The sequence below is a fragment of the Notothenia rossii genome (assembly GCF_949606895.1).
Source record: "Notothenia rossii genome assembly, chromosome: 7".
Classification (NCBI taxonomy): Eukaryota; Metazoa; Chordata; class Actinopteri; order Perciformes; family Nototheniidae; genus Notothenia; species Notothenia rossii.
The window spans coordinates 7,305,756-7,333,421 of NC_136905.1; the positions used below are offsets into that span (position 1 = coordinate 7,305,756).

Below are 27,666 nucleotides of genomic sequence, written 5' to 3' on the forward strand. Positions count from 1 at the left end.
TGAGATTCCACAGATTCTAGGGGTAGAAGTGTCATCACTGAGCGATCAGAACTCAAACCCAGACATCACACAACGTAGCTTTACGGAGCCTAACAGAAAATATGTCTTACCTTTTGCTGTTTCTGATCAAAAGTTGTGTTCAATGGCATTAAAATGATAAAATCGCTGCTGAAGGTTAATCCATAAATTAATCCAATGTGTCTGAAATGATTACTGATCAATTATTCATATTTATGTCCATAACAGAGTTTTCATATTAGCTGCTACTAGAGTGTATGACAGCTTCTGGTTTTGGGGCTTCTGGCTACGCATCACTCATTCACCAATGGGTAGTGTTTAGATGGATTTTAGGAACTTCCCCTCGATTCTATTGGCTCTAACGGTTCAAAAGAGATGTCAATCATCCAAATCGCCCGACGGGGGCCAGAGATATGGAAAATCCACCCAAATGACCCCAGAAGTGGGTTTTTTGCTAAATCTCTCTAAAAAGGTCAAATGTCACTTGTTTTGCATCAATCTTGATACAGAGTACTTATTATATGTTATAGAGCTTTTAGTCTACTGTCCCATCATTCAAAGGTGGTTTTCACTATAAGTAATGTTTTTTTTTGGACAGACACTATCATTTACTTTTTTTTTTTTACTATGTTCAATCTGAATTTACTTAATAAATAAAAAAAAATCTATGTTGATTCTGTTTTTTCTAATTCCAACTCACAGGTTTATCATTACTTTGAGAAAAAAAGATTATTAATTTAATCCTTTTTAGAATTTCAGGGCATGTCGTATTCGAACCTAAAAAACAGGCTCGGGGCTAACTGGTTGATTGAAATGACTTCTGTGAAAGCCTTGCACACTAAACGCCTCGCAGTCAAGAAAACACAGTTAATTGAATTACTGTTCAGCAGCTGCAGGAAGTGCTGAGTGTTCGGGCGTCACATTTATATTCTCCCTGATATTCTCCTCAGGCTCTGATGAGGACGCCTCTGAGCTCAGCCAGAATTTACCGCCAACCCCTCAGAAGGAGGCGAAAGAGGGGGGGGAGGAGGGGGAGCTGAAGAAGCAGGAGATGTTGGTGCAGTACCTGAAAGACACGGAAACCTTCGCCCTACTGGTGGAGAGAGCGATAGCTGTCATCAACACCATGCTCTACTTGAAAACCACTTCAGGTACAAGGCAATATTCATCAAAGGGCAAACTTCATTTTTCAGTAAAGAATCACATTTGACAGTTGTAGTCATTGGCTGGTGCTATTAAGTAAACACACATCAAACAGGCATGAGACAAAATATATTGACATGTTGCCCAGTGATGAGACCAAGGCGAATACGAGCTGACTGAATGAGAGCTGGGTTCCTCTTTGCCTCGACCGGCAGGTAATCTTGGCAGTGCAGAGAAACGTTCCTGCTCTGCTGTAAGGGCCTGCCTACAGTGACCCAGCTCAACCCCAATGATTCCTCTAAAGTCAGAGGAGTAATCACAGGGACGATGCTGACAGTGGGAGTGGTTGTTGTGTGTGTGTGTGTGTGTGTGTGTGTGTGTGTGTGTGTGTGTGTGTGTGTGTGTGTGTGTGTGTGTGTGTGTGTGTGTGTGTGTGTGTGTGTGTGTGTGTGTGTGTGTGTGTGTGTGTGTGTGTGTGTGTGTGTGTGTGTGTGTGTGTGTGTGTGTGTGTGTGTGTGTAGGAGGCAAGGAGGTCACCCAGCTCTCTCAGACCTTCAGTCAGCAGTGAGTTGCATCTTTGGTAATCTGAGGGCAGAGTTTAGGACACAAAAGTAATGCCCAAATAGTTCCAACACAAAAGCTGATTCTTGCCCTGAAACTAAAATGTTCTTGTTCAACTGTCCGAAGAACAGGATTTAACGCGAAGGCAGAACTCAAACTTAATTTTTATTTTTCAGTCAAGAATCCCATTTGACAGCTGTAGTTTCTGGTTTCAGTGGTCCTGGAGGCGGTGCAGTTTTGTGTGACGGTGTGCGAGTTCAGCGTGGCCAACTCGGTGAGTGGCGTGAGGAAGATGTTGCCTCTGGTCTGGTCCACGGACACCGCCATTAAAGATGCTGTCGTTCAGGCCTACAAGCGCCTGTATCTGAACCCTCAGGGAGAAAACATCAGGTCTGTCAAGCTGCCTCGCACGGCCCTAACATTGACAATTGAATGTGAAATATTGAATATAAATATGACTGTCTCTTAAGGGTAGCAGCAGTGGTTAACATTAGGAACCATGGCTGAAACAGAACATGCAATGACATAACCAGAGTTTCCGCCCGTCAACATGTCCGTTAAAGTTGAAATCTTCCAGACAAAATTAGAAAAGTGCCGGTCAAAGGTCTTCTTTGTTATTTATTGAGCTTTAAAACAAATTGATATGATTCGATATCAAACAAACTAATTATCGTAGATTAACTACATTATTCAAAAGTGTACAGTAACTTACAATAACACGGGAATAATAAACAGAGCGCTCTCTCCCTCTCCTGACAGCCCCTCAGTATCATACAGCTCGCGGATCAGTAATGAGTGACCCGACAGTAAAACTAAACATATCTATAACTAGTTACGGTAGTTTGAGAGGTAATTCAAATAGCTACGTGTGATATTCTAACCCGCTCACCGCTGCATGTGATTATGCAGAGCTGCGTGTCGACTCGTCAGCAGCAGCTGATCTCCCTCTCCCGTCAGATTAGACTTCACTCGCGTTTGTGTCCATATCGATCAGATCCAGCTAGTTCTAGCTAATGATATGACTACCTGCTTATTAGGGCTGCACCATTTTGGGAAAAAATCTAATTGCGATTTTTCGGAAAAATATTGCGATTCGATTTGTGATATTTGTTTTTAAGCGACCCAAGGTAAGTTTATTGTAAAATGCGGCCATATCTCCGGGTAGGAAGGTCGCATCAACATGCTCCCGTCTCTAGCACCCCCGCAGCCCGAGCTACGAGTGAAAGAACTAAACTTACATGAAACTTCCGTTGGGTTGCTTTAAAGTCAAGCTTCAGTTTAAGATTCACCCTGTAATAGAAACATGTGATGGAGCATTACTAACCTGACTCAGATGGTTTGATTCACCATCTAGGAAAGCTCCATTGGAAGCCATTTGGAAAAGTATCAAAAATACTTGGCAGGTGATTGGATCAATCTGTCTATCACCTTCTATCATGGGCCACTTCTGATTGGTTAACAATGGCTGATACATGTGGAGCACAGCACTTCTGATTGGTGTGGATGACTGACACACAAGAAGAAGAAAAAAAAGATTGTAAAAAAAAAAAAAAAATTGAGAAAAATCTCAGGCCTTGCGATTTGATAATCGCATCATTTCAAATTTCGATTTAAAATCGATTAATCGTTCAGACATTAGAATTGATTCTTCTTGTCTGTCAAATACTATTATCTATCAGATAAGTAGCGCAACTGATGCGGTATTGCGCTAAGGGGAAATTATTTTGACCGGAGAGATTTGGATTTGCCGGTCTTCAGCATATTTTACCGGTCGCTAAGGGAAACTCTGGATATAACCTCAATATGTAGTATGGTGCATTTTGTGTACATGCTCAAAATGACAAATACTGTAATGCAGGCAACCTAAACACTTAAATAGATTTGTTTAGCGCTGTGTTTTTAAACTGTCTTGTTTCATCAGGGTGAAAGCCCACACTCTGGTCGACAGCCTCTCTGAGCTGATGGTCGATGCTTCTCTGGGAACAATCCAGTGTCTGGAGGAAATAGTGAGTTCAGCTTTTTTTTTTTTTTATATCTGGTAGTTCTTTCTAAGAAGCTCAATTATTCAAAACAAGCAATGCGAGACATGTTTGTACTAGAGAGAAACTCTGGAGTAATGTAATTGGCTTGTGCTATTAAGTAAACGGGCATGAGACAAAAAAGAAAATGTTTTCCAATACATGCTCTCTTCAATAGTAGAGTGCTAAAACGTCTTCTGCTTCTCAGAAAAAACGACAACTGGAAGTAATATGTTCACACACGAAAGGAACCTTACGGCATCCACTCAATTTCAGACCCTCCAAAGTTTCAATTTGCATTTAAGTATGAAGCGGCTCTTAACCAGTTGAGCCTGTTTTTCAGGCCTCAGGCTCGAAAAGGACATTCCCAGAACAAATGACTATCTTCACTTTTAAAAGGGGAAAATTAATAATCTTTTTTCTCAAAGTAATGATAAACCCGTGAGTTGGATATCGAAAAGTCAGAATCAATTTAGATTTTTTTTATTTGAAAGTAAATTCAGATTGAACATAGTAAAAAAAAATGTAAATGATAGTGTCCGTCCAAAAACAACCCATTACTTATAGTGAAAACCACCATTGAATGATGGGATAGTAGACTAAAAGCTTTAGGAATTCAAACTATAACATATAATAAGTACCCTGTATCAAGATTCAGGCAAAACAAGTGACATGTGACCTTTTTTGGAGAGGTTTAGGGAAAAAAACCACATTTGGGTGCATTTTCCATATCTCTGGAATCCATCGGTCGATTTTGATTGACACCTCTTTTTAACCGTTAGAGCCAATAGCATTGAGGGGAAGTTCCTCAAATCCATCTAAACATTACCCATTGGTGAATGAGTGCTGCGCAGCCAGAAGGCCCAAAACTCTCGTACACTCTCGTAGCAGCTAATATGAAAACTCTGTTATTGACATAAATATGACGATGGATTATCAGTAATCATTTCCGACACATTGGATTAACCTTCAGCGGCGTTTTTATCGTTTTAAAAAGGAGCAAAAAAGCATGTCACTACTCAATGTTTTGATTACACTGCCACAGTGCATCAACTCTAATTGATGAGTAATCTTATTTAAAACTTAGTGCCTTATTTATGCAGCTGAAACCCACCAACTCTGTAATTCTTCAGAGAAATGTCCCGTTACATCCAACCAAAGGTACATTTCTTCCTCTCCGATTGACATTTTGCCCGGTGATGAGTCCAAGGCGAATACGAGCTGACTGAATGAGAGCTGGGTTCCTCTTTGCCTCGACCGGCAGGTAATCTTGGCAGTGCAGAGAAACGTTCCTGCTCTGCTGTAAGGGCCTGCCTACAGTGACCCAGCTCAACCCCAATGATTCCTCTAAAGTCAGAGGAGTAATCACAGGGAGGATGCTGACAGTGGGAGTGGTTGTGTGTCTGTGTGTGGTGTGTGTGGTGTGTGTGTGTAGGAGGCAAGGAGGTCACCCAGCCCTCTCAGACCTTCAGTCAGCAGTGAGTTGCATCTTTGGTAATCTGAGGGCAGAGTTTAGGACACAAAAGTCATGTCTTTATGTTAAAGTAATGCTCAAATACAAAAGCTCATTATTGCCCTGAAACTAATATGTTCCTGTTCAACTGTCAGAAGAACATGATTTAATGTGGACCTATTGTCTACTGCTCAACTAGTTGGAACACAAAAGCTTATTCTTGCCCTGAAGGAAATAGTGAGTATAGTGTTATCTTTATATCTGTTATTTCTTTCTAGGACTCTTTCTAGGACGCTTTCTAGGACGCTCAATTATTAAAAACAAACAATGCGAGACATCGTACTAGCGATAAACTCTAGAGTTATGTGTGTGCGTATTAGGGCTGCACGATTTGGGGAAATAATCTAATTGCAATTTTACTGACCGATATTGCGATTCGATTTGCAATATTTGTTTTTAAGCGACCCGGACGTTTATTGTAAAATGCGGCCATATCTCCGGCTAGGAAGGTCGTATCAGCGTTAAGGATGCCAGTGATTATTTGATTATTCGAACATTCATTAGTCTCCATAATTGATTTTTTTTTTTTTCTGGCTTAGTTTCAACCAAAATATAGACTAATGCTAATAATAGTAATAGTATTAATAATTGTAAATGGCCATTGGTCACACCACCAGTTTATTTTACTGTAAACTTGGAGGAAGCCTGCGTGCAGAGCAGACTGCTGCTGCAGCACGCTACACACCGACCCCACCCCCACCCCCCCTCTCCCTCACACGTGCGACTAAAGATGAACCAAGCGGCAGGTAAAAAGAGTTCAAAGATTTACATCATGTTGATGTTGGTTTATTTGTCGTTTATTTTGTTTGTACTGTCAAACATGTTCCAGTATAGAAAACAATGGAATTCCTTTCGTCTGAGTTTTTTTTTTTTTCCTCTCCCGCGGGGGGTCGCCGCATAATCTGTTATTATTCGCCAGGGCTGCCGAATAATCGATTTTGATCATGGTCAGTTTCTGGCAACCCTATTCGGCGTGCTCCCGTCTCTAGCACCCCGCAGCCCGAGCTACGAGTGAAAGAACTGAACTTACATGAAACTTCCGTTGGGTTGCTTTAAAGTCAAGCTTCAGTTTAAGATTCACCCTGTAATAGAAACATGTGATGGAGCATTACTAACCTGACTCAGATGGTTTGATTCACCTTCTAGGAAAGCTCCATTGGAAAACATTTGGAAAAGCATTTCAAAAATACTTGGCAGGTGATTGGATCAATCTGTCTATCACCTTCTATCATGGGCCACTTCTGATTGGTTAACAATGGCTGGTACATGCGGAGCACAGCACTTCTGATTGGTGTGGATGACTGACACACAAGAAGAACAAAACAAAAATTGCATCATTTCAAAACGATTAATCGTTCAGCCCTAGTATGTATGGCGTCTTCTAGGGCTTTAAACAAATTATGTTTTTTATTTATTTAAAAGCTTTTGTTGACGTTTTTGAATACAGCTTTAAATGTCTTTCATCGTGAGTCACCCCTCATTTAAAAGAGGTAGTTAAAGATCTATGAAGTTCTAAAAATTTGTTTTACGGTATTGCCAGACTGTCCCGTTAAAACAAGTGCATTCTTTCCCGTTTGTGCCTCAAGTGGGTGAGCAAACCTTTTATTGAAACGCCAAGAAATGTGTTTTTAAAGCTGAATATTTGATTAAATAAAGACATGTTATACATTTTGGAAATTATTCTATCTATAGTTTTTCAATGATTGTTGACTTTTGGAAATGTTCAATATCTCCAGAGCGATGTGTAATCAAAATCACCAACACTCCTATTCAGCAACTCCTTGAATCTAACTCTACATGTGGTATAACTAGTATTCTTTCGCGTTATCTGCAACCTTGCAGAAATATAGGGTTCAAACACGATGCATAGACATGCAATGAAACGGCTCAATGTCCATTGTATGTTTGATTTTATGTATCTTAAAACATGATGATTTGTCACCATCCTCACACTTTTCTGGCGACTTCTTCAGGTGCAGGAGTTCTTTGGCAGTGGCAGTCTTCTCCAGTCCACGGTGGTGCAGGTGTTGTGGGAGAGGTTCACCGGCAAACGAGAGACTTCTGGATTACACAGACGAGCTGCTGTGTTGCTGCTGGGGATGGCTGCACGGTAAGACATTCACTTTGCTTGGTAGAAAATGATCTAATGGAGTCCAAAGAAACTCAGGCTGCAGTCGAATTGTCAGTTTCTCTTATACCTCACTCACACCAACGCAACTCCGGTTCAAGCTCCGTGCTGGAGCTTTTCAGGTTCAGAACCGGTTCTTCGGTTTAGCTCCGGCTCTTTTCACACCGCCCAGAGTCCGACTGTTGTTGCGTCATTGCATCATGGTTTGCGTCATGACGTAACCGTTTGCGTGCCTGCTTCATAAAGCCAAACCGCCCGGAAACCCCTCACAGCTGACACCGACAACAATGGCCGATTGTGCTCCAGCTTCCTCTGTACCTCTTCAGAAGACCAGATTCCCAGTAGGTAGCCGGTCTCTTCAGTGGACCACTGCTGCTTGTTAAGTTTCCCTATCGTTGTGTACAAACTGGATAAACCGCCGGCTTTTTGTTGTCGTTCAGGAGTTGATCCCGCCCCTGCCCCCGCCTCGACGTAAGCGTGACGTATGCAGTGCTTTTTGCTCTGGCCGGACAATTCTTTGGTGCTCGAAATGAACCGGATTCCGGAGCTAAGAGGCTGCTCCGTTGCGGTGTGAACAGGAAAACCCGGTGCTTTTCAAGCTCCAGCTCCGAACCGGCCCTGAAACACCGTTGGTGTGAATGAGGTACTAGGAACCTGAAATGAACCGGAAGTTTACTTAATTTAATAAAAGAGCACATGTTCAATGCGAAAAGTTACGGTGTATATCTAGATTAGTTGCAATTTGGTACTATATATATATATATATATACTTTTTTTTTAAACCTTGAATTTCAGGGGGGCGCGGGGCTCCGTTGGCGGAGCGCAGCGCCCCTCCAAGACAATGGCATTCATGACGTCCGCTGGCGCATCATAAACACCTCGGATAGTGAAAGTGCAGTCGGATTCTCTAAATTACTCTTCTCCTAAGTCCTTTTGAATTCTCCTATCCACTCTTCCTTAACCCTGTGACGTTTCACTCAGAGGTCAAGGAATAGACGACCATATGAAATCCCTTTGCTCATAATGCATTTGCGATTTAGAAGAATAGAATAGAAATATATCTTTATTGTCGTCATACAAAGTACTACGACATTTCTTTGGCAACTCTCACTGCAGTCAAAAATAGACGCAAATAAATAAGAGTGGTAAAAGCAGAGGTAGTAGCGATGACAGTGCGACGAGATAAAATTCAATGTGCATATTTACACTTGCAGTCTAAAAACTATATATTTAGTTCGCTGAGCAATCCAATTTCCACTTTCTCCTCCTCTCCATGTTGTGATTTGATCTCAGTTCACATGTTTAAAGGTGCGGATGTGTTGTGTTGGTGGGGATGTCTATCAAAACAAACGTTGCAAGTTGAAGGATATTTATTAGGGATGTAACGATATACCGAATATCGCGGTATCGCGGTAAATAAATTTCCCAATACCGTCGTGAGACTGACAAAATCTACCGCGATTTTTAAAAAATAATAATTTTTAAAAAAATTTTTTTTTTTTTAAACACTTTTTTTTTTTTAAACCTTTATTTAACCAGGTGGTCCCATTGAGATCATCGATCTCTTTTTCAAGAGAGACCTGTCCAACATGGCAGCAAGTAGGTTACAACATGAAAATAAAACAACAGATAACACAAAAGGACATCGTATTTACAGGGCTACATTTACGCACCTAGAGACATGTACCAACCATATATTTATATCTCGCCATGTCTGTTTGGCCATGGCCTGGCGTTAGACTTTTTCGCTCTCCGTCATTTTGACAGACAGGATCGTAAAATATCCGTCATAATCCCGTATTACCCGTCGGGTCTGAACAGTTCACGATAGAGCATGCTCGTGAACTGTCAACGGGGGGTGGGGGGGGGCGGTGTTATGCCGTGTGTGCATGCACCTAGCGGGACGCGCACAGCGTGAAGCAAAACCTCCCAGACATGTATTGATCTGTACGGCAAAGTACGGTTTGGGAACTATATCATTTCCTTTTGGAGGGCATGCATAACACGGCATAACACCAGAGCCTCGCTGCGGGGAAACGTTGGCGCTGTTCCGAGTTTGTTCTAATCTGTCAAAATGACAGACTGCTTTCAGATTTTTCCGTCATTGTTAAATAAAATATTCGGTTAACGCGACCACTGGTGTCCCAGCAACATCAGTACCAAGCGAGAGAGTTGTTTCCAGAGCAGGGGATATTGTAAATGCCCAAACACCCCAGCTTATAAATAGCTGGAAATGTGGACATTCTCATATTCCTAAAAACCTGTCTGATGATGCTGAGTGAGTGACTAGTGAGTTTGAGTTGAGTTACTTGAAAAACTAAAGTGAAACTTGATTTATTTTATTGCAGGGTCTGATTATTAAATGTCCTTGTTTATTTGTGAGATGCAGTGGCATAAAGAAAATGCTTACTTTGTTGGGTAGTACCAGTAGGTACAAAAACACTGGTTTTCTTGTTCCAGTCTGTTACTGTCACTTTGTTTTTGACACTTTAAAATACTGCTATCCTACAAAAAGGCTGTAAAAATCAGATTTATTATGTAATAAAGAAATATTTTCCGAATAAAAAAATGTTTTATTGAAAAAAAAAAATGTATGATTTTTTTTTCCTTCCCTTTATTATTCAATATCGCGATAAATACCGTACCGTGGACTTGTTATCGCGATATTATCGTACCGTGAGTTTTTGGTATCGTTACATCCCTAATATTTATACATGATGCTCTACAGCCTGTTTGTAATGTCCAATTTAGAATAAGTCAACACAAAATACTCTGCTTGTGTTAAGATAGTGTTTGCATGAGCATATATTTATGACAAGGGAGAGAGGAGTGGTGAGTGGTGAGAACAGATGTAACAGGAGCTCTGCTGAGGTGTTTGTCAGATTTCATACTGGGTCGTGATGTTTCTGCAACACTGAGCTGTCCTCACTGATGACAGTAAATTGCTTTTTAAATGTGGCTTTCTGTGAAATGTAATTAGATTCTCATTATGATTTTCACTGAACGCTGTCAAAATATGTTATGCTCTGTGATGGGCAATCAGACGAAGCATTGTATCTATTTTCAATACTCATTTGCATGCTTTCTTTTCTAATCTTGAATTTGCTGTTAAAGCAACACGCACTCTGGTGTCACCTGTCTAAAGGCGCATTTCCACTGCAGCACGGTTTAAGCGTGCCGTGCCAAACCCGGCCCGTTTATGGTTGCGTTTCCACTAGGGGTAGTTCCGGCTAGCGGGTACTTTTTCACAGTTTTCTGGCTCTCCAAAATTGAGGTTCTTTCCGGGCCAACAACCGGGCTGAGTATGCTAAACTGAGAGAGAATCGCTGGCAACTAAAACACAATGAACATATTTGACCGTGATTTAATTGTAATGCACGTTTCAAAATGATGCCGAAGTAACAACATACTGATACCGGTTAGTAAAAACCATGAATTAATGCTTTGATAAGTCTGCAGACAGACGGCAGGCGTAACACCTTTTTAAAATGCGTGTTTTCTAAATGGAGATCGGCTAAGCTAACGCAGTATATGCTCCGACTGTCCACACTCACAACAACGGCCTACAGACATAAATAAACCAGCGACTGTATTCTCCATGACACAGACAGTCAGTGGTTTGGACTTGTTTAACTTTGGTCTAGTTTCTGAACAGATATGAGGAGCTGTGAGCTCTGAGTGCTAACAGCTAACGGCTGATGTTGGTTTTGTGGTTCGCATTGAAGACGACGTCACGGCTCCGCCTACACTGCGTTACTATAGTTACTGCCCCAGTTCCTAAACTGTAATGGAAACGCAGCATAAAGTGAGCCTGGCCTACCAAGGACTAATTATACCGTACTAAGCCGTGTGAGGCCCTGCAGTGGAAATGCGCCATAAACAGCTACAAAACTTTTATTTGCCACAAGTTTTAAATGAACATGAAAGGTGACATGTATCACCGGTCAAAATGATTTAATGTGGACAACCCCTCCTCAAATGAGAGAAGAAACCAATTAAATAATATAACTATCTTTGCTTACATTTGCGAACACACTTTAACATCCTTTTGATAAAAAGTTGACACTTGTATTTTTAAAATGCAGATTTCATCTGGACCTGAAAAAGCTACAGGTGACTAATTGTTTTAGCTTTTTGTTAGTTTAGTTTCATAAACAGTTTTCAAATGATGTGAAATCTTGAACATTCCTCACGGCATAGTCTTCCTTTTACATCACGCTCCTCCCTCAGCTGCTTGACATTCAGCTAATCCTCTCTTTAGTCAGAATACAAGCTCACCCTCGGCTCCTCTCCATTGTAATCAAAGTCACGACCATATAACTGGGCTCCTTGCCAATTCATTTCACTGAATATATATTTATTTCAGTGTTCCCCCTCACAGACTGCCACAGCTGTAGGGAAGAGACTATCAGCAGTCCTCCCACGCTGCTGCCTCTTCAAGCAGCCGCAGCATTCACAACCTTTTTAAATCTTATAGTGCTTCTCCTAACCCGTCCTCCTACACGCGTTATCTGACGCAGCGGCTGGCTGATGCAGGGCGGGGATGTCATTACCTCACTTTGCCTAAGCACTAACCATATGGGAATATCAAATCCATACTTCTTTGTAACAACGTCTACATGTTACTCCAACAGGGCAGAGAGGGAGGTCGTCCTCAGTAATCTGGACACTCTCTGTTCGGTGGCTCTGGGAGAGAAAGTGACTGAAGACTTTCTTCTGGCCAGAGACTCAGTTCTCACCATCAGCAGCATCACTGACCACATCAGGGTAAGAAGACATACATCCCCACTGACTCCTTAATCCTTAGATGCCCTCAGAGTGCCTGGACCCTACTCTCTTCCATAAGTGGGTCTAAAAGGACCCGTATTAGAATAATGTGTTTTTTATGCCATTTTTGTCATTTTGGTTAAGAAAAATCACTTTTATTATATTTTGGTTCACACTAGAAATATTTTACATTTCATTTTTCACTATTTATAATTTTAGACATTTGTTTTACATTTTGAAAAAAACGTTTTCAACATATCGATGCAAAGATCTCCGCTATTCTGAGACCCTCACAGTATTCCATTCCCTTTTCAAAACTCATCTCTTCTTCTCTTGTCTACTCATCAAAGCCCACCCCCCATCAATCCATGCCGGTTGATCAAGTTTGATAGTCCTACACCCCCCACCCTAACCTTCACTTGTATTGTAAAGCGATTTTGAGTCCTTGAAAAGCCCTATACAAATATAATGTATTATTATTATTATTATTATTATTATTATACTGACAGGTATCAGATCTGGCTGTGTGAAATAATCTCCCTGAGAGGTGTCACTTGTGATGTAGTCTGTGTGTCCTACAGTGAATGTATTCCTGACAGCAACAGGTGATAAGAATCAAAGGATCCCAGAGGATCCCATAGAAAATACATGCGGGTTGTTTTTGACCCACTTATGGAAGCTTGGGGTAGAAACACAAAAACTACAATTTCTTAAAATGTAAATTTGAATGGCATGATTTCCAAAACATGTTTTTTGAGGAACAGCTGGAATATGAAATGATAAAAAATGTCATTACAAAGACACTTCAAGAAAACCACCTCACCGGGTCAAAGAAGACCCACTTATGCATCTAAGGGTTAAGAGAGCCACATTCAGTCATAAATATTCTCTTTTGATAAGTACAAATATACATGTGTTAGTTATGGACAACATTATTTGTTAGATTTCTTTAAATAAACATTAAGACACATTTCAATCGGCTCTAGAAATCATGCATTACTACTTTGGGTTTCAGATAACCTAGCTGTAAAACAATAGTATACACGCATTGCAATTTTATTCTCGTAAGATATTTCAGGAATGCCTACTTTTTTTATTCACTTGGTCTCAAAGAGAAACTGAAGACAAATTGACGGTTAAAAGTCTTTGTCTTTAACCTCACAAAATATGTCTATTTCAAACTAATGTATAATAGGCTGCTATAATGCAAAGAGACACGTAGAGGGCTTCAAAGCTGTTAACATTTTCTACCTTTTTTTTAATTTGATCCAGCAATCAAAGAGTGCTCCATTCAGACTGCCTCAGGACCACCAGCTTTTCACCTGCCTCACACAGGCCATCGCTGAAGGTAAATGCAAACCAATGTGTTTCTTTCTTAGCCTTCACCTCTGTTTCCTCCGCTCTCTGTTTCCTCTGCTCTCTGTTTCCTCCGCTCTCTGTTTCCTCCGCTCACTTCTCTGTTTCCTCCGCTCACTTCTCTGTTTCCTCCGCTCTCTGTTTCCTCCGCTCTCTGTTTCCTCCGCTCACTTCTCTGTTTCCTCCGCTCTCTGTTTCCTCCGCTCTCTGTTTCCTCTGCTAACTTCTCTGTTTCCTCCGCTCTCTGTTTCCTCCGCTCTCTGTTTCCTCCGCTCACTTCTCTGTTTCCTCCGCTCACTTCTCTGTTTCCTCCGCTCACTTCTCTGTTTCCTCCGCTCTCTGTTTCCTCCGCTCACTTCTCTGTTTCCTCCGCTCACTTCTCTGTTTCCTCCGCTCTCTTCTCTGTTTCCTCCGCTCTCTGTTTCCTCCGCTCACTTCTCTGTTTCCTCCGCTCTCTGTTTCCTCCGCTCACTTCTCTGTTTCCTCCGCTCTCTGTTTCCTCCGCTCACTTCTCTGTTTCCTCCGCTCTCTGTTTCCTCCGCTCTCTTCTCTGTTTCCTCCGCTCACTTCTCTGTTTCCTTCCGCTCACTTCTCTGTTTCCTCTGCTCTCCCCGCTCACTTCTCTGTTTCCTCCGCTCACTTCTCTGTTTCCTCTGCTCTCTGTTTCCTCCGCTCTCTGTTTCCTCCGCTCACTTCTCTGTTTCCTCCGCTCTCTGTTTCCTCTGCTAACTTCTCTGTTTCCTCTGCTAACTTCTCTGTTTCCTCTGCTAACTTCTCTGTTTCCTCCGCTCACTTCTCTGTTTCCTCCGCTCACTTCTCTGTTTCCTCCGCTCACTTCTCTGTTTCCTCCGCTCTCTGTTTCCTCCGCTCTCTGTTTCCTCCGCTCACTTCTCTGTTTCCTCCGCTCACTTCTCTGTTTCCTCCGCTCACTTCTCTGTTTCCTCCGCTCACTTCTCTGTTTCCTCCGCTCTCTGTTTCCTCCGCTCTCTGTTTCCTCCGCTCACTTCTCTGTTTCCTCCGCTCACTTCTCTGTTTCCTCCGCTCACTTCTCTGTTTCCTCCGCTCTCTGTTTCCTCCGCTCACTTCTCTGTTTCCTCCGCTCACTTCTCTGTTTCCTCCGCTCACTTCTCTGTTTCCTCCGCTCTCTTCTCTGTTTCCTCCGCTCACTTCTCTGTTTCCTCCGCTCTCTGTTTCCTCCGCTCACTTCTCTGTTTCCTCCGCTCTCTGTTTCCTCTGCTAACTTCTCTGTTTCCTCCGCTCACTTCTCTGTTTCCTCCGCTCACTTCTCTGTTTCCTCCGCTCTCTGTTTCCTCCGCTCTCTGTTTCCTCCGCTCACTTCTCTGTTTCCTCCGCTCACTTCTCTGTTTCCTCCGCTCACTTCTCTGTTTCCTCCGCTCTCTGTTTCCTCCGCTCACTTCTCTGTTTCCTCCGCTCACTTCTCTGTTTCCTCCGCTCTCTTCTCTGTTTCCTCCGCTCTCTGTTTCCTCCGCTCACTTCTCTGTTTCCTCCGCTCTCTGTTTCCTCCGCTCACTTCTCTGTTTCCTCCGCTCTCTGTTTCCTCCGCTCACTTCTCTGTTTCCTCCGCTCTCTGTTTCCTCCGCTCTCTTCTCTGTTTCCTCCGCTCACTTCTCTGTTTCCTTCCGCTCACTTCTCTGTTTCCTCTGCTCTCCCCGCTCACTTCTCTGTTTCCTCCGCTCACTTCTCTGTTTCCTCTGCTCTCTGTTTCCTCCGCTCTCTGTTTCCTCCGCTCACTTCTCTGTTTCCTCCGCTCTCTGTTTCCTCTGCTAACTTCTCTGTTTCCTCTGCTAACTTCTCTGTTTCCTCTGCTAACTTCTCTGTTTCCTCCGCTCACTTCTCTGTTTCCTCCGCTCACTTCTCTGTTTCCTCCGCTCACTTCTCTGTTTCCTCCGCTCTCTGTTTCCTCCGCTCACTTCTCTGTTTCCTCCGCTCTCTTCTCTGTTTCCTCCGCTCACTTCTCTGTTTCCTCCGCTCTCTGTTTCCTCCGCTCACTTCTCTGTTTCCTCCGCTCTCTGTTTCCTCCGCTCACTTCTCTGTTTCCTCCGCTCTCTGTTTCCTCCGCTCTCTTCTCTGTTTCCTCCGCTCACTTCTCTGTTTCCTTCCGCTCACTTCTCTGTTTCCTCTGCTCTCCCCGCTCACTTCTCTGTTTCCTCCGCTCACTTCTCTGTTTCCTCCGCTCTCTGTTTCCTCCGCTCTCTTCTCTGTTTCCTCCGCTCACTTCTCTGTTTCCTTCCGCTCACTTCTCTGTTTCCTCTGCTCTCCCCGCTCACTTCTCTGTTTCCTCCGCTCTCTGTTTCCTCCGCTCACTTCTCTGTTTCCTCCGCTCACGGCTCTCTGTTGTTGTTTGCAGGTGTGGTGATGGAGGACCCTCATTGGCAGAGCTTCATGGAGCAGGCGGTGCGTCTCCTCTACTTCCTGGCTGAGTCTCCGGACCAGCTGTGCTCCCGGCTGCTGCAGCGCTGCGCTCGCCTCTTACTGGATCAGATTGCAGAGGGTGGCGAACTCGACAAGGAAGCTAGCCAGATTCAGGACGTAACGCAAGGGTCCAACGAGCAAGGTGAACAAGGTGAGCTGTGCCAAATGTCTTTTTACTTTATTGATGTTAAAACTAAATGAAATGTGTATTGCAGTACGGAGAGCTAACCGTTTTTAAGTTCATTTTGAATATATAACACTGTAATTGGAAATGTTTGGCTCATGCAAGTCGGAAATATCCAACGCAGCCACCCATGGAATCAATTCTTCAAACACTGTAATACTCATAATATTGAAACCTAATCTTAAGTTGCAACTGTAGAGAAATACTGGCCTCAAATAGAATCATTATATGCATTCAAACGTAATAGAAAAGCATAAAACTATCTGGTGCAGCTCTAATGGAAACACCTATTGACCTAGTCTAACCTGTCCAGCACACTCTGAAAACAAACTTCCCTAAAACCTGAGGTCTTCAATCACGTGTGTGTGTGTGTCCCCTGCAGTGAACTGTGTGTGTCTGGCGCAGCTGCTGGCTCTGTGTGGCTGCGTGGCGTTCTGGCAGGTGTCTCACCTGGAGCGTAGCGTGAGCACCGAGCTGAGGAGGAGGAGGCGAGAGACGGAGGAGAGGGCGGAGAAAGAGAAGAGACCCTCCAGCAAAGCCAAGGTAATGAGGCTGAGTTCAACACTTGACTTATGTTCAACACCTTTTCAGCACCAACAGTCATTCAAGGACAATTCCCTTGGAGTTAATCGGTACATTTAAGGTAGGGTATGTAAGAATGGAGAAACCAGATCGAGTGCGCTAGAATTTGAAAATACACAACCGGAAAATCTGCCACTTCCTCACAAAGCCCCTCCTCCAACACACACGAACGTGCACATGACCAATGAGGGCACGAGATCAGTTTGTGCACAGATGGAAGGCTGACAGGCAGGTAGGCCATCCAGTTATATTAGCTGGGCCGGCTCAGATGATTGGTCGTGCTTTTTACAGCGCTACAGCTTCCAGAGATGAAATTTTGTATTTATTTAATGTCAAAGCACTTCAGATATTCATTGCTATCGGGATGTTAAGAGCATTCCATGGAATATAGCAAAGTGTATCTCGAGCCGGTTTCTCAAACTTACCTACCCCACCTTTAAGTGGAGATAAGATTGTGATTATTATTCACAATGTATTTTTAGTTGCATGTCACTTGATTGAGTTTTCATCAATTTTAATGTGAATGTCAAGCACTGCACTAAGAAAAACGGTATTAAGGTGATTAGTTGATTAAAAGAAAATAGTTTTGTTAATTAATAACCATTTGAATCTAACAGAAATACCCAAATGTTAAATGATTCCAGCTTCTGAGGATTTGCTGCTTTTCAATGTGTCTTATAATTTCTTTGTTTGTGTATTTAATCTATAGATCTATATATTCCATACTGTTATCAATATAGTTCATGTTTATTTATAATTTTAAGTTCATGTGCAATGCCATGTTAACATGCTGCTGTAACAAAAAATAAACCCAATTTAGCTTCAATAAGTCATGTCTAAACTAATTAAAGATATGCCCTCGAAAAAATAAACAATATAATTGTATGCCACGTTGGGCTCTGCAGGGTTTTGATGGCTGCTTTTCACAATTTTATAGTCAAAACAATGAATCTGTTAATCAACAAAAGAGTCAGTTTGAGTCTAATTTCAGTTTATACTTGATTATTAAAAAGTGCTTCTGTAAATGAACAGTGAGTCTCCGCAGGGTTTTTAGACATGATGAATTTTAGTGACAGTCAGATGAGTGATGGCTCAGAACTGTTCAGCACAACAGGGAAATAAACATCCCTAATCAGCGTTACACATTGTTATAAATTATTCTAGATTATAATCAAAAGAGAAACGGATGGCAAATCATTTTTATGTCACTGCCACATGGTGTTCACTGCGAGTTCTCAGTGGTTATCTGAAACAACAGCATGGGGGGATATGAATGATTTTCCATATTTTTTCTGTGAAATCAGTATCTTTTGGAGCCACATTTTAATGGCAGTGTTTTCAAGGTTGAAGTGTCACGATGGGAATCTTTAAGCAGTGCAATTTGTTTGGATGATTGCACCATCATTGGAGTATACATGATCAGAAATGTAAGAAAACCGTGGATTTTTGGATCTTCAAAGAGCCCGATTACGATGGACTGACAGGCAAACAACTACATTAAGCCATTGGAAATCGACGATCGGGCTCAATATATATAAATATAGCTGCAGTAGGCGATCAATGTCCATAGAGGAGAGTAACATCTACGTCACTTTATGGCCCCGCCCACTTTTGGGGGAAACCAACGCTGTCATTTGAATGGCGATCGAGCCTGAAGCCACAGAGCTCTTCTACTGTCCTTGTTTCTCAGAGGAAGTACAGAAACACTGAACTCTTGACTTTTTTTTAATGTTTGAGGTGCAATAAACGACACCGCAGCTTTTTGGCATGATAAAACTATTATTTTCCGCCTCGCTCATGAGTAACAGCTGGTTAAAATTACCTCCTCGCCTACTGATTTTAATTTAACCATATATCGAGCCCGATTTCCGATCATTTCATGTAATTGTTTGCCTGTCTGGCCATCATAATCGGGCTCTTTGGAGATCCACAAATCCACGGTTCTTTTGCATTTCTGAGCGGATTGGCAAAAACGTGATCATTTGTATTGACCGCCATTCAAATGACGGCTTTGGTTTCCCCCTAAAGTAGGCGGGCCGTAATTTTCGCCCGGAACTGACGTAGGTGTTACTCTCATCTGTACTATAAATCAGAAAGTTCCTATTCTAGATTTCTAGGATTAAGTTATTATGGAGAAGTGGCTGTTTTTTTTATATTCAACATTTCAACACGAGTCCAATCAAAAGTGCTAGGGGCTGTACTCGTTGTATAGTCTGACCGCTGCAGGAAGGAAAGACCTGCGGTATCTCCGTGAGACAGCGGGGGTGCAGCAGCCTATCGCTGAAGGAGCTGCACAGTGAGGACGGGGTGTCCTGGAGGGACTTAAGTGATTGACTGTTTTCGGTTTTTCCAGCAACAAGCAGCCAATGAAAGCGCCATGGAGGAGGAGCTGGGGCTGGGAGCCTCTGCTGAAGACACCGAGGCTGAACTCATCAGGAAGATCTGCGAGACTGAATTACTGGCAGGTATTGAAACCTCCACGTTAGGTTCTTCACATCGATTTCATTAGTCCGCGGGGTCTTAAAAAGTATTAAAAGTTGATAAATAAATTTAGCGAAAATCAAGGCTATTAAACGGCATTTTCCAAGGTATGACATTTTGTAGCTTGTTTTCAATAAGTATATAAATGGTCCAAAGAGGTTGTATTCTACAGTCTGCCTGAATGTAATCATTGCGTAGGTGTGTAGTGTGATTCTGTGTAGTTTATTTATGGCATCCCGTTGGGTTTGACGTCATCTGAACAGGACATCGCACGCTCACTGCTTGAAGGCCCGTTTACGCCGGTTGCTAAACATCGTTATGGGGAAATGCAAGTCTGCGTCCAAATGGTTGGAAGATAAGGAGGAAGGACAATCAATACTGTATATAGTCTGTATATGTGAGGTAAAGTGTGTCGCCAAGGTAATCGGTTAAAACTCGTATTGGCGATGAGGTCTTAAAATGTATGGAAAGGGTCTTAAAAAAGGTCTTAAGGTTTTACATTTGACTTCAGGATTCCTGCATATACACCCTGTTCTTAATTTTTTCAAACGACAGATGCATAACACTATAATAACTAGGGATGTAACGATATATCGCAGTAAATATGTCTCAATACCGTCGTGAGACTGACAAAATCTACCACAATTTTTTTAATGTTATTTTTTTTTTAAATAATTTTTGAAACCTTTATTTAACCAGATGGTCCCATTGAGATCATCAATCTCTTTTTCAAGGGAGACCTGTCCAACATGGCAGCAAGTAGGTTACAACATGAACATAAAACGAAGGAAGGACACCATATTTACAGGGCTACATGTACATACCTAGAGACATTGACAAGTACCAACAGTATATTTATATCTCGCCCTGTCAATAAGCCTCACCTTCTTGGCAACAACTGTATTGTTTTTGAAGTGGTGGAGAGACAATGCACAGTTTGACCCACTGCTGTCACCCATGGCCAAAGCATGTCTCTCTGTCCCAGCAACATCAGTACCAAGCAAGAGAGTTTTTTCCACAGCAGGGGATATTGTAAACGCCCAAACATCCCAGCTTCTACCTGGAAATGTGGACATGCTCATATTCCGAAAAGATAACCTTGATGATGCTGAGTGAGTGAGTTAGAGTTGAGTTACTTGAAAAACTAAAGTGAAACTTGATTTATTCTATTGCAGGGTCTGATTATTATATTGTTGACACTTTAAAATACTACTATCCTACTAAAATGTACGGAGCCCTGGAGGGTTCATAGAGAGAAAAATAAATAAAACGTGGCCACGTTTTACTAAAGCGTGCGCACGAGTTACTAAAGCGTGCGCACGAGTTACTAAAGCGTGCGCACGAGTTACTAAAGCGTGCGCACGATTTAATAACTAAAGCGTGCGCACGATTTAATAAAGCGTGCGCACGAGTTAATAAAGCTTGGCCTTGTTTTATTTATATTGAGGGATTCCTGTCCGTGACTCACAGTATCTGCTGCCCACAGCTGTTTTATAGAAGGAAAACCTCCTTCACTTTATGAAATCTCTGCGGCACCAGTGGCCTGTGCTACGAAGCAGGATTCGCTATTTACACTATTCATTCATGAAGTATGACACTGCGCTGTCAGCACGCGTCTCCATGTTTGTGAATGGTCAAATGTTGCTAACCCCGTCCCTTTCACGTGAACGCGCTCTCAGCCGGTCAGAGAAACCCTGGTTGATTTACTGAGTTGATAACCAGCTTCGCAGGACCGCTTATCGACATTGCGTTTGTTAGGGCTAGTTAAGCCGGGTAAATCGAACATATCCAGGGTCTGTTGAACTGGCTCCGTAGTACAGGGCTCTGGAGGCAGTAACGTGTAACTCAGCAGAATCTGAGAAGAGCAGCACCAGCTGCAAAGAGCTGTGCCTTTTACTGTTTACTTCACTGTGTTTCCCTTCATTAGAACCGCTTAATAGAGATCGAGGCTGCTACGTTTAACCACACACACCTCTACACACATCGAACTACCAGAGTATTCCGCCTCGTTTTATGAAGGAGATGTCCTGTCACCGGGGCGCATGGTGTGTGTGTGTGTGTGTGTGTGTGTGTGTGTGTGTGTGTGTGTGTGTGTGTGTGTGTGTGTGTGTGTGTGTGTGTGTGTGTGTGTGTGTGTGTGTGTGTGTGTGTGTGTGTGTGTGTGTGTGTGTGTGTGTGTGTGTGTGTGTGTGTGTGTGTGTGTGTGTGTGTGTGTGTGTGTGTGTGTGTGTGTGTGTGTGTGTGTGTGTGTGTGTGTGTGTGTGTGTGTGTGTGTGTGTGTGTGTGTGTGTGTGTGTGTGTGTGTGTGTGTGTGTGTGTGTGTGTGTGTGTGTGTGTGTGTGTGTGTGTGTGTGTGTGTGTGTGTGTGTGTGTGTGTGTGTGTGTGTGTGTGTGTGTGTGTGTGCTCAGCTCCGCGTGCGTGCTCGGTGTGTTTGTGTGTGTCCGACACCACCGGCATTTGTTTTCAAATGACCACGAACAGTAATTTACACAAATCTGGTTCTCCATAGTTATATGTGTATTCCCAAGTGAAAGAAATTCGTTTAATCTTAATCTCGATGTGATAGTCCTGCCGGAGTACACCGGAACGAACGATACTATCATAAACAAATGCCGCCCCCCACCCAAACGCCCCTCACACAAACACACACACACAAAACGAGGTTTTACTGGGCCACGAGTTACTAAAGCGTGCGCACGAGTTACTAAAGCGTGCGCACGAGTTACTAAAGCGTGCGCACGAGTTACTAAAGCGTGCGCACGATTTAATAACTAAAGCGTGCGCACGATTTAATAAAGCGTGGCCTCGTTTTGTGTGTGTGCGCGCACATGTGTGTGAGGGGCGTTTGGGTGGGGGGCGGCATTTGTTTATGATAGTATCGTTCGTTCCGGTGTACTCCGGCAGGACTATCACATCAAGATTAAGATTAAACGAATTTCTTTCACTTGGGAATACACATATAACTATGGAGAACCAGATTTGTGTAAATTACTGTTCGTGGTCATTTGAAAACAAATGCCGGTGGTGTCGGACACACACAAACACACCGAGCACGCACACAGAGCGGAGCTGAGCGTGCACACACACACACACACACACACACACACACACACACACACACACACACACACACACACACACACACACACCATGCGCCCCGGTGACAGGACATCTCCTTCATAAAACGAGGCGGAATACTCTGGTAGTTCGATGTGTGTAGAGGTGTGTGTGGTTAAACGTAGCAGCCTCGATCTCTATTAAGCGGTTCTAATGAAGGGAAACACAGTGAAGTAAACAGTAAAAGGCACAGCTCTTTGCAGCTGGTGCTGCTCTTCTCAGATTCTGCTGAGTTACACGTTACTGCCTCCAGAGCCCTGTACTACGGAGCCAGTTCAACAGACCCTGGATATGTTCGATTTACCCGGCTTAACTAGCCCTAACAAACGCAATGTCGATAAGCGGTCCTGCGAAGCTGGTTATCAACTCAGTAAATCAACCAGGGTTTCTCTGACCGGCTGAGAGCGCGTTCACGTGAAAGGGACGGGGTTAGCAACATTTGACCATTCACAAACATGGAGACGCGTGCTGACAGCGCAGTGTCATACTTCATGAATGAATAGTGTAAATAGCGAATCCTGCTTCGTAGCACAGGCCACTGGTGCCGCAGAGATTTCATAAAGTGAAGGAGGTTTTCCTTCTATAAAACAGCTGTGGGCAGCAGATACTGTGAGTCACGGACAGGAATCCCTCAATATAAATAAAACAAGGCCAAGCTTTATTAACTCGTGCGCACGCTTTATTAAATCGTGCGCACGCTTTAGTTATTAAATCGTGCGCACGCTTTAGTAACTCGTGCGCACGCTTTAGTAACTCGTGCGCACGCTTTAGTAAAACGTGGCCACGTTTTATTTATTTTTCTCTCTATGAACCCTCCAGGGCTCCGTAAAAATGCTCAACAAATCAGATTTATTATTTAATAAAGAAAAAATAATTCAAGGTTATAAAAAATTAATTCACATTTTTTTCCCTTTTTTTTCAATATCACGATAAATATCGTACCGTGGACTTTTTATCGCGATATTATCGTAACGTGAGTTTTTGGTATCGTTACATCCCTAATAATAACGGTTTCGGTTTCGGCCATGAATTTCCCATTCGGTGCACCCCTACTAATAATGCTAATGCGAGTACATAACAACAGCCGGTATTTCTTACTCACGAACACAAACGCCTCACAGATTATTTTGCAGTATTTGGCTGCCGAAATCATGTACACAGCTCGCGACGTAACTAGGAGTCTAATGGACGGTATCAGCAGTGTGCGAAAAAGTACACGTCCCACCGTCCGGGACGTGTTATTTACAATATCGGACAAGTAGATCTTTCAATTGACTTGTCCGGCGGACAAGTGACGTTTTTCGCCCTGATTTATTGAAAAATTATTGATAAATTCAGTTTACAAAAGGCAGAACTCATTCGCAAATTGTACGTGTCCACCATTGTTCGTTTAGAAATGTTAGTTTCGGTTCTGCTTGTCGATTCCTAAGGAAATGCATCTCGCCGCTGTCTGTACAGTTAGACGGGGGCGGGGCGGGAAGTGTAGCACAGTGGCAGAGTTGGGAAGCAAAACTCGGTTCCGAGTAGGAACAAGAAATAACAATTGGCCGGCCCCGGGATTGATAAGAGTTGTGAGGAAAGGAGGCCGAGCCCCGCGGACCGCAGCTCTCTCTAGTCTATGCTCCGTATCAGCTGATCGCTGCACGGTGCGGCTCAGCGTCTCTCTCTCTCTCTCTTTCTACACACAGCGGATCTGCTGCCCGTTTAACAGCCTCATCTTTGTCAAACTTTCTTATGTTCTTTCTTTAACGCGTAATGAAGGTTATTAAGCGTTTTAGCTCCTGTGTTGTTAATATTGACCGCCATTTCATTTATGAAGTGAAGCAGCCTCCCTGTGTCCTAGCGCTTTCCTCACATCCCCGGACCCCCAGACTCGGAGGAGCAAAGGGATGTCAGTATTGTTTATGAAGCAGGGTATAGAAAGTACATTATTGAAATGAAAATACTATTTATTTACTTTTACAAACAGTGAGCAGCTGGGCAGCTGCAGCATGTGTATTGCAGGACATGCCCGTCTACACTACAGGCATGAAAAAATCTTGAAGCTGGGCGTGTCTGAAGCTTGGCGATTTTTTGCGAGCAACCAATCACATGAATCTCCCGCCCCCGACATACAAAGCAATAGCAATGTTAAAACGAAGTAAACTGGATATAAACTCTCCAAACAGGCGAAAAAACTATCAGTTTCACCCACTGTCTCTGCCACCTCCCTCCATGCCTGGTTCCTCCGGTTTGTATCCCGGTAAATAGTTCCGGTCGTAAAGAACCGGGTGATTTGCTACCGTAATATCTCGTTTGGAATATGAGGAAATGAACTGCGGTTTGGCTCTCCCAGCTTGCACGCGGTTTGATTGGCTGAGCTTGCACTGGTGGGATTTGCATAAACGGGATTTGATTGGCTGATGCCAAGCATCGAGCCTCAAAAGTTGAACATTGTTCACACGCAACTTTTGATGCCGATAGATGCTCGTGATGCTTGCAAAGCCATGCCATGCTCCCCACAATGCAGTTCGGCGAAGATTCAAAATCTTCTACGTCACCCCATTCAAGTGAATGGGCGAAGCGTTGAAAGCATTTTTTGATGCCTGTAGTGTAGACGTACCAGCGTGCAAGCGTCTTTGAGTTGTAGAAAAGCGCTAGGCCTATAGGCTATAAATATAATGTATTATTATTATTATTATTATTATTATTATTATAAGGCCTATGCGTTGAACATGTGTGGTTGGACTCTGTCTCACAGGCAGGTTGCAGTGTAACATCAGAGGAGACTGGGCCAATTGTACATTCTCAAACTGCACCACTTAAAACTAAATAAACAATGCAGAGATTATTTTTATATAATTGTATTCAATAACCGTAATAGATTAAACAGTATGAAGTGATTTGTAAATAGGAATACAGATTTGACTTAATGTTTTCATAAATATATTTTTATCCCAGTTTTTCATGGGACTTATTTTTACCCTCTCAAAGAACCGGAATCGAGAACCGAAAATGACTGGAATCGAAAAGCAGAACCGGAATCGTTAAAATCCAAACGATACCCAACCCTATGTGTGATGCAGTAAAATCTCACCGCTCACTTACGTTAGCGGTGTCGTAAAACCGTGGGAAAATGTAAAATACGATGAACAAGAAGATTCCAGTGGCCCCAATTTGTGTCCATTCTGGACAAGTGAAAAATGTATTCGGACAAGTAAATTGCCAAACTCACTTGTCCATGGACAAGTACTCTCTAAAAACTTTTTCTCACACTGATCAGTACTACAAGGCCGCCATTTACCCATCCCTGCCTTAGACAGTAGGTCAGTCTTTCCATAGAATACATTTATTCTACAACGAGTCCAGGAGCTTCTTAACCAGTACTTGCGATGGCCTTTTAACCTGCAAGTATCAGGATAAAAAAACAAACAGATGGAGATCTTTCTTTCCACTTATACTATGTGGAATCAAGCCCAGGTCGTCTCATAGCTTCTTAATAATGTCCCCATGTATTTATTCAAGCCTCTTCTCCCCCTCCTCTTCCTCTCTGTGTGTTTAGAGGAGAACCTGCTGTGTGCGTTTCTTCCCCTGCTGGTGAGGGTCTGCAGCTCCCCGGGACGATACTCCCACCCGCAGCTCACCACCGCTTCCTGCCTGGCTCTCTCGCAGTACATGATGATCAGGTAAAAGCAGCCTAATACTATGCTCTAAATATATTATCAAAAGCTACAGAAACACAAGCAGAGCCAATATACTTTCCATAAAGTAGGATTTTTCTTTTTTGTAGGGCTGTTGCAGTAGTTTTAGCTTGAATATATCTAAGGAAGTGGCAATGGCCTCGCTGAAGTGACTAGTTTATTATTCAATACGTCGTTAGACACATAATTGGTTAAACAAGTACAATAGTAAGCAACAAATTCAACTTGTCCTTTTGTACTGTTCCCTAATTGAGTAAAAGAAAGCAAATACTGATAACAGATATTTGTCAGTTCCAAATGGAGCTGTAACTAGTTTAATCTTTCAACAGGGAACGCTTAAATTTAGGTTTTTAGTTTCATCACCTCCCCTTTTATTAAAGAAAATAATAAAAACCTAAATTCTTAAAAAAAACGTAGTCAATTAATCAACACCCACAGGCAGCAAGTGTACCCAATAGGCTGTTAGCGTGCCCCATTAATACATCTGCTTGTCTCCATTTTGTGTATGACAAGCAGGAGAAAAAAAAAAAAAGAACTTTTGACCGAATAGAAAATGTTTTTGAAAGACTAAAACCCCAACAAAGAAAGCTGAGCTTCCACCACTGGAATGTAATACTACAAATAGTCAAATGCAAAAGAAAAGTATAAATGAACAGGATAACTTGTAATGCTGTGATTTCTGTCTCTAATCAGCCCCTCGGTGTGTGAGGAGAACATCCGTCTGATGTTCACGGTGCTGGAGCGCTCCACCCTCCCGGTGGTCAGAGCCAACGCCATCATCGCCCTGGGAGACCTCATCGTCCGCTTCCCCAACATACTGGAGCCCTGGACACAGAACCTCTACGCCAGGTAATAAAGGATATGACAAGTTCACTTCAAATCAGCAGAGTGAATGAGTTTGTCACGGTAGCAGCTCGTGTTCATCACCGCCCCCTCACTTATCAGAATCTTCCACTTAATCACAACTAGGGGCTGTGCTGGTTGCAGGAAGGAAAGACCTGCTGCGGCATCTCTCCGTGAGACAGCGGGGATGCAGCAGTGTATTTTATAATATGCAGTTAAGTCCAGTAGCGGTGTAGCTTGGACAGCCAATAGTTGACGTGCAGTTGAGTGGGTGTTGTGTAAAATATCTTCCTCTCAGCCACTGAAGGGTTGCTGCTGTCACGATGCTCCACTGAGCCACATGATGGGAAAAGTTTCCTCTTTCCATCACTACTTCTTTAATGGGGGGGGAAACAAACTTTGAGATGATCCATGTTAGGGCACTTCAATTATTCTGCAAATTCATCACATTTCCTTATTACCCACTGTCTGTCTTCAGCCCCTTCACAAACGCGTGCATAAGGAAGTGTGTTTCTATCCAGTTAAAGCAGATGTAGGATGTCTGGTTTCCACAAGCAGATGACCCATGTGGAGTTGGGTACCACTTGCATTAAAACTCACACCCAACAGCACTTATTTATATATTATATTCTCTGTATTAACAAAAGTACTCGGTTCAACAAACGTTTCCTCTTTCCATCACCACTTTTTTAAAAGGGAGAACATACGTTGAGATTATCGATGTTCGTAAACTCTGATGTCAAGATGCACTCAAATCATTCTGAAAATGTTTCCTAGTCACCCACAGTCTGTGTTCACCCCCATCATAAAAAGCTAAATTGGCACTGCTTTTAATTAATTT

General features: G+C 42.8%; 1 protein-coding gene across 1 annotated transcript in view; it reads left to right on the plus strand.

Annotated features, from left to right (window-relative positions):
- The window catches only part of ncapd2 (non-SMC condensin I complex, subunit D2), a 43,610-nt gene that overhangs the window by 6,721 nt on the left and 9,223 nt on the right, over window positions 1–27,666 (plus strand). Inside the window, exons 15-25 of the mRNA XM_079693111.1 lie at window positions 969–1,169; window positions 1,938–2,112; window positions 3,644–3,728; window positions 7,227–7,363; window positions 12,016–12,148; window positions 13,421–13,496; window positions 15,873–16,088; window positions 16,504–16,664; window positions 19,057–19,168; window positions 25,844–25,967; window positions 26,676–26,831. Of these exons, the coding sequence (XP_079549237.1) occupies window positions 969–1,169; window positions 1,938–2,112; window positions 3,644–3,728; window positions 7,227–7,363; window positions 12,016–12,148; window positions 13,421–13,496; window positions 15,873–16,088; window positions 16,504–16,664; window positions 19,057–19,168; window positions 25,844–25,967; window positions 26,676–26,831 (1,576 nt within the window). The remainder of the gene's footprint in view (window positions 1–968; window positions 1,170–1,937; window positions 2,113–3,643; window positions 3,729–7,226; window positions 7,364–12,015; window positions 12,149–13,420; window positions 13,497–15,872; window positions 16,089–16,503; window positions 16,665–19,056; window positions 19,169–25,843; window positions 25,968–26,675; window positions 26,832–27,666) is intronic.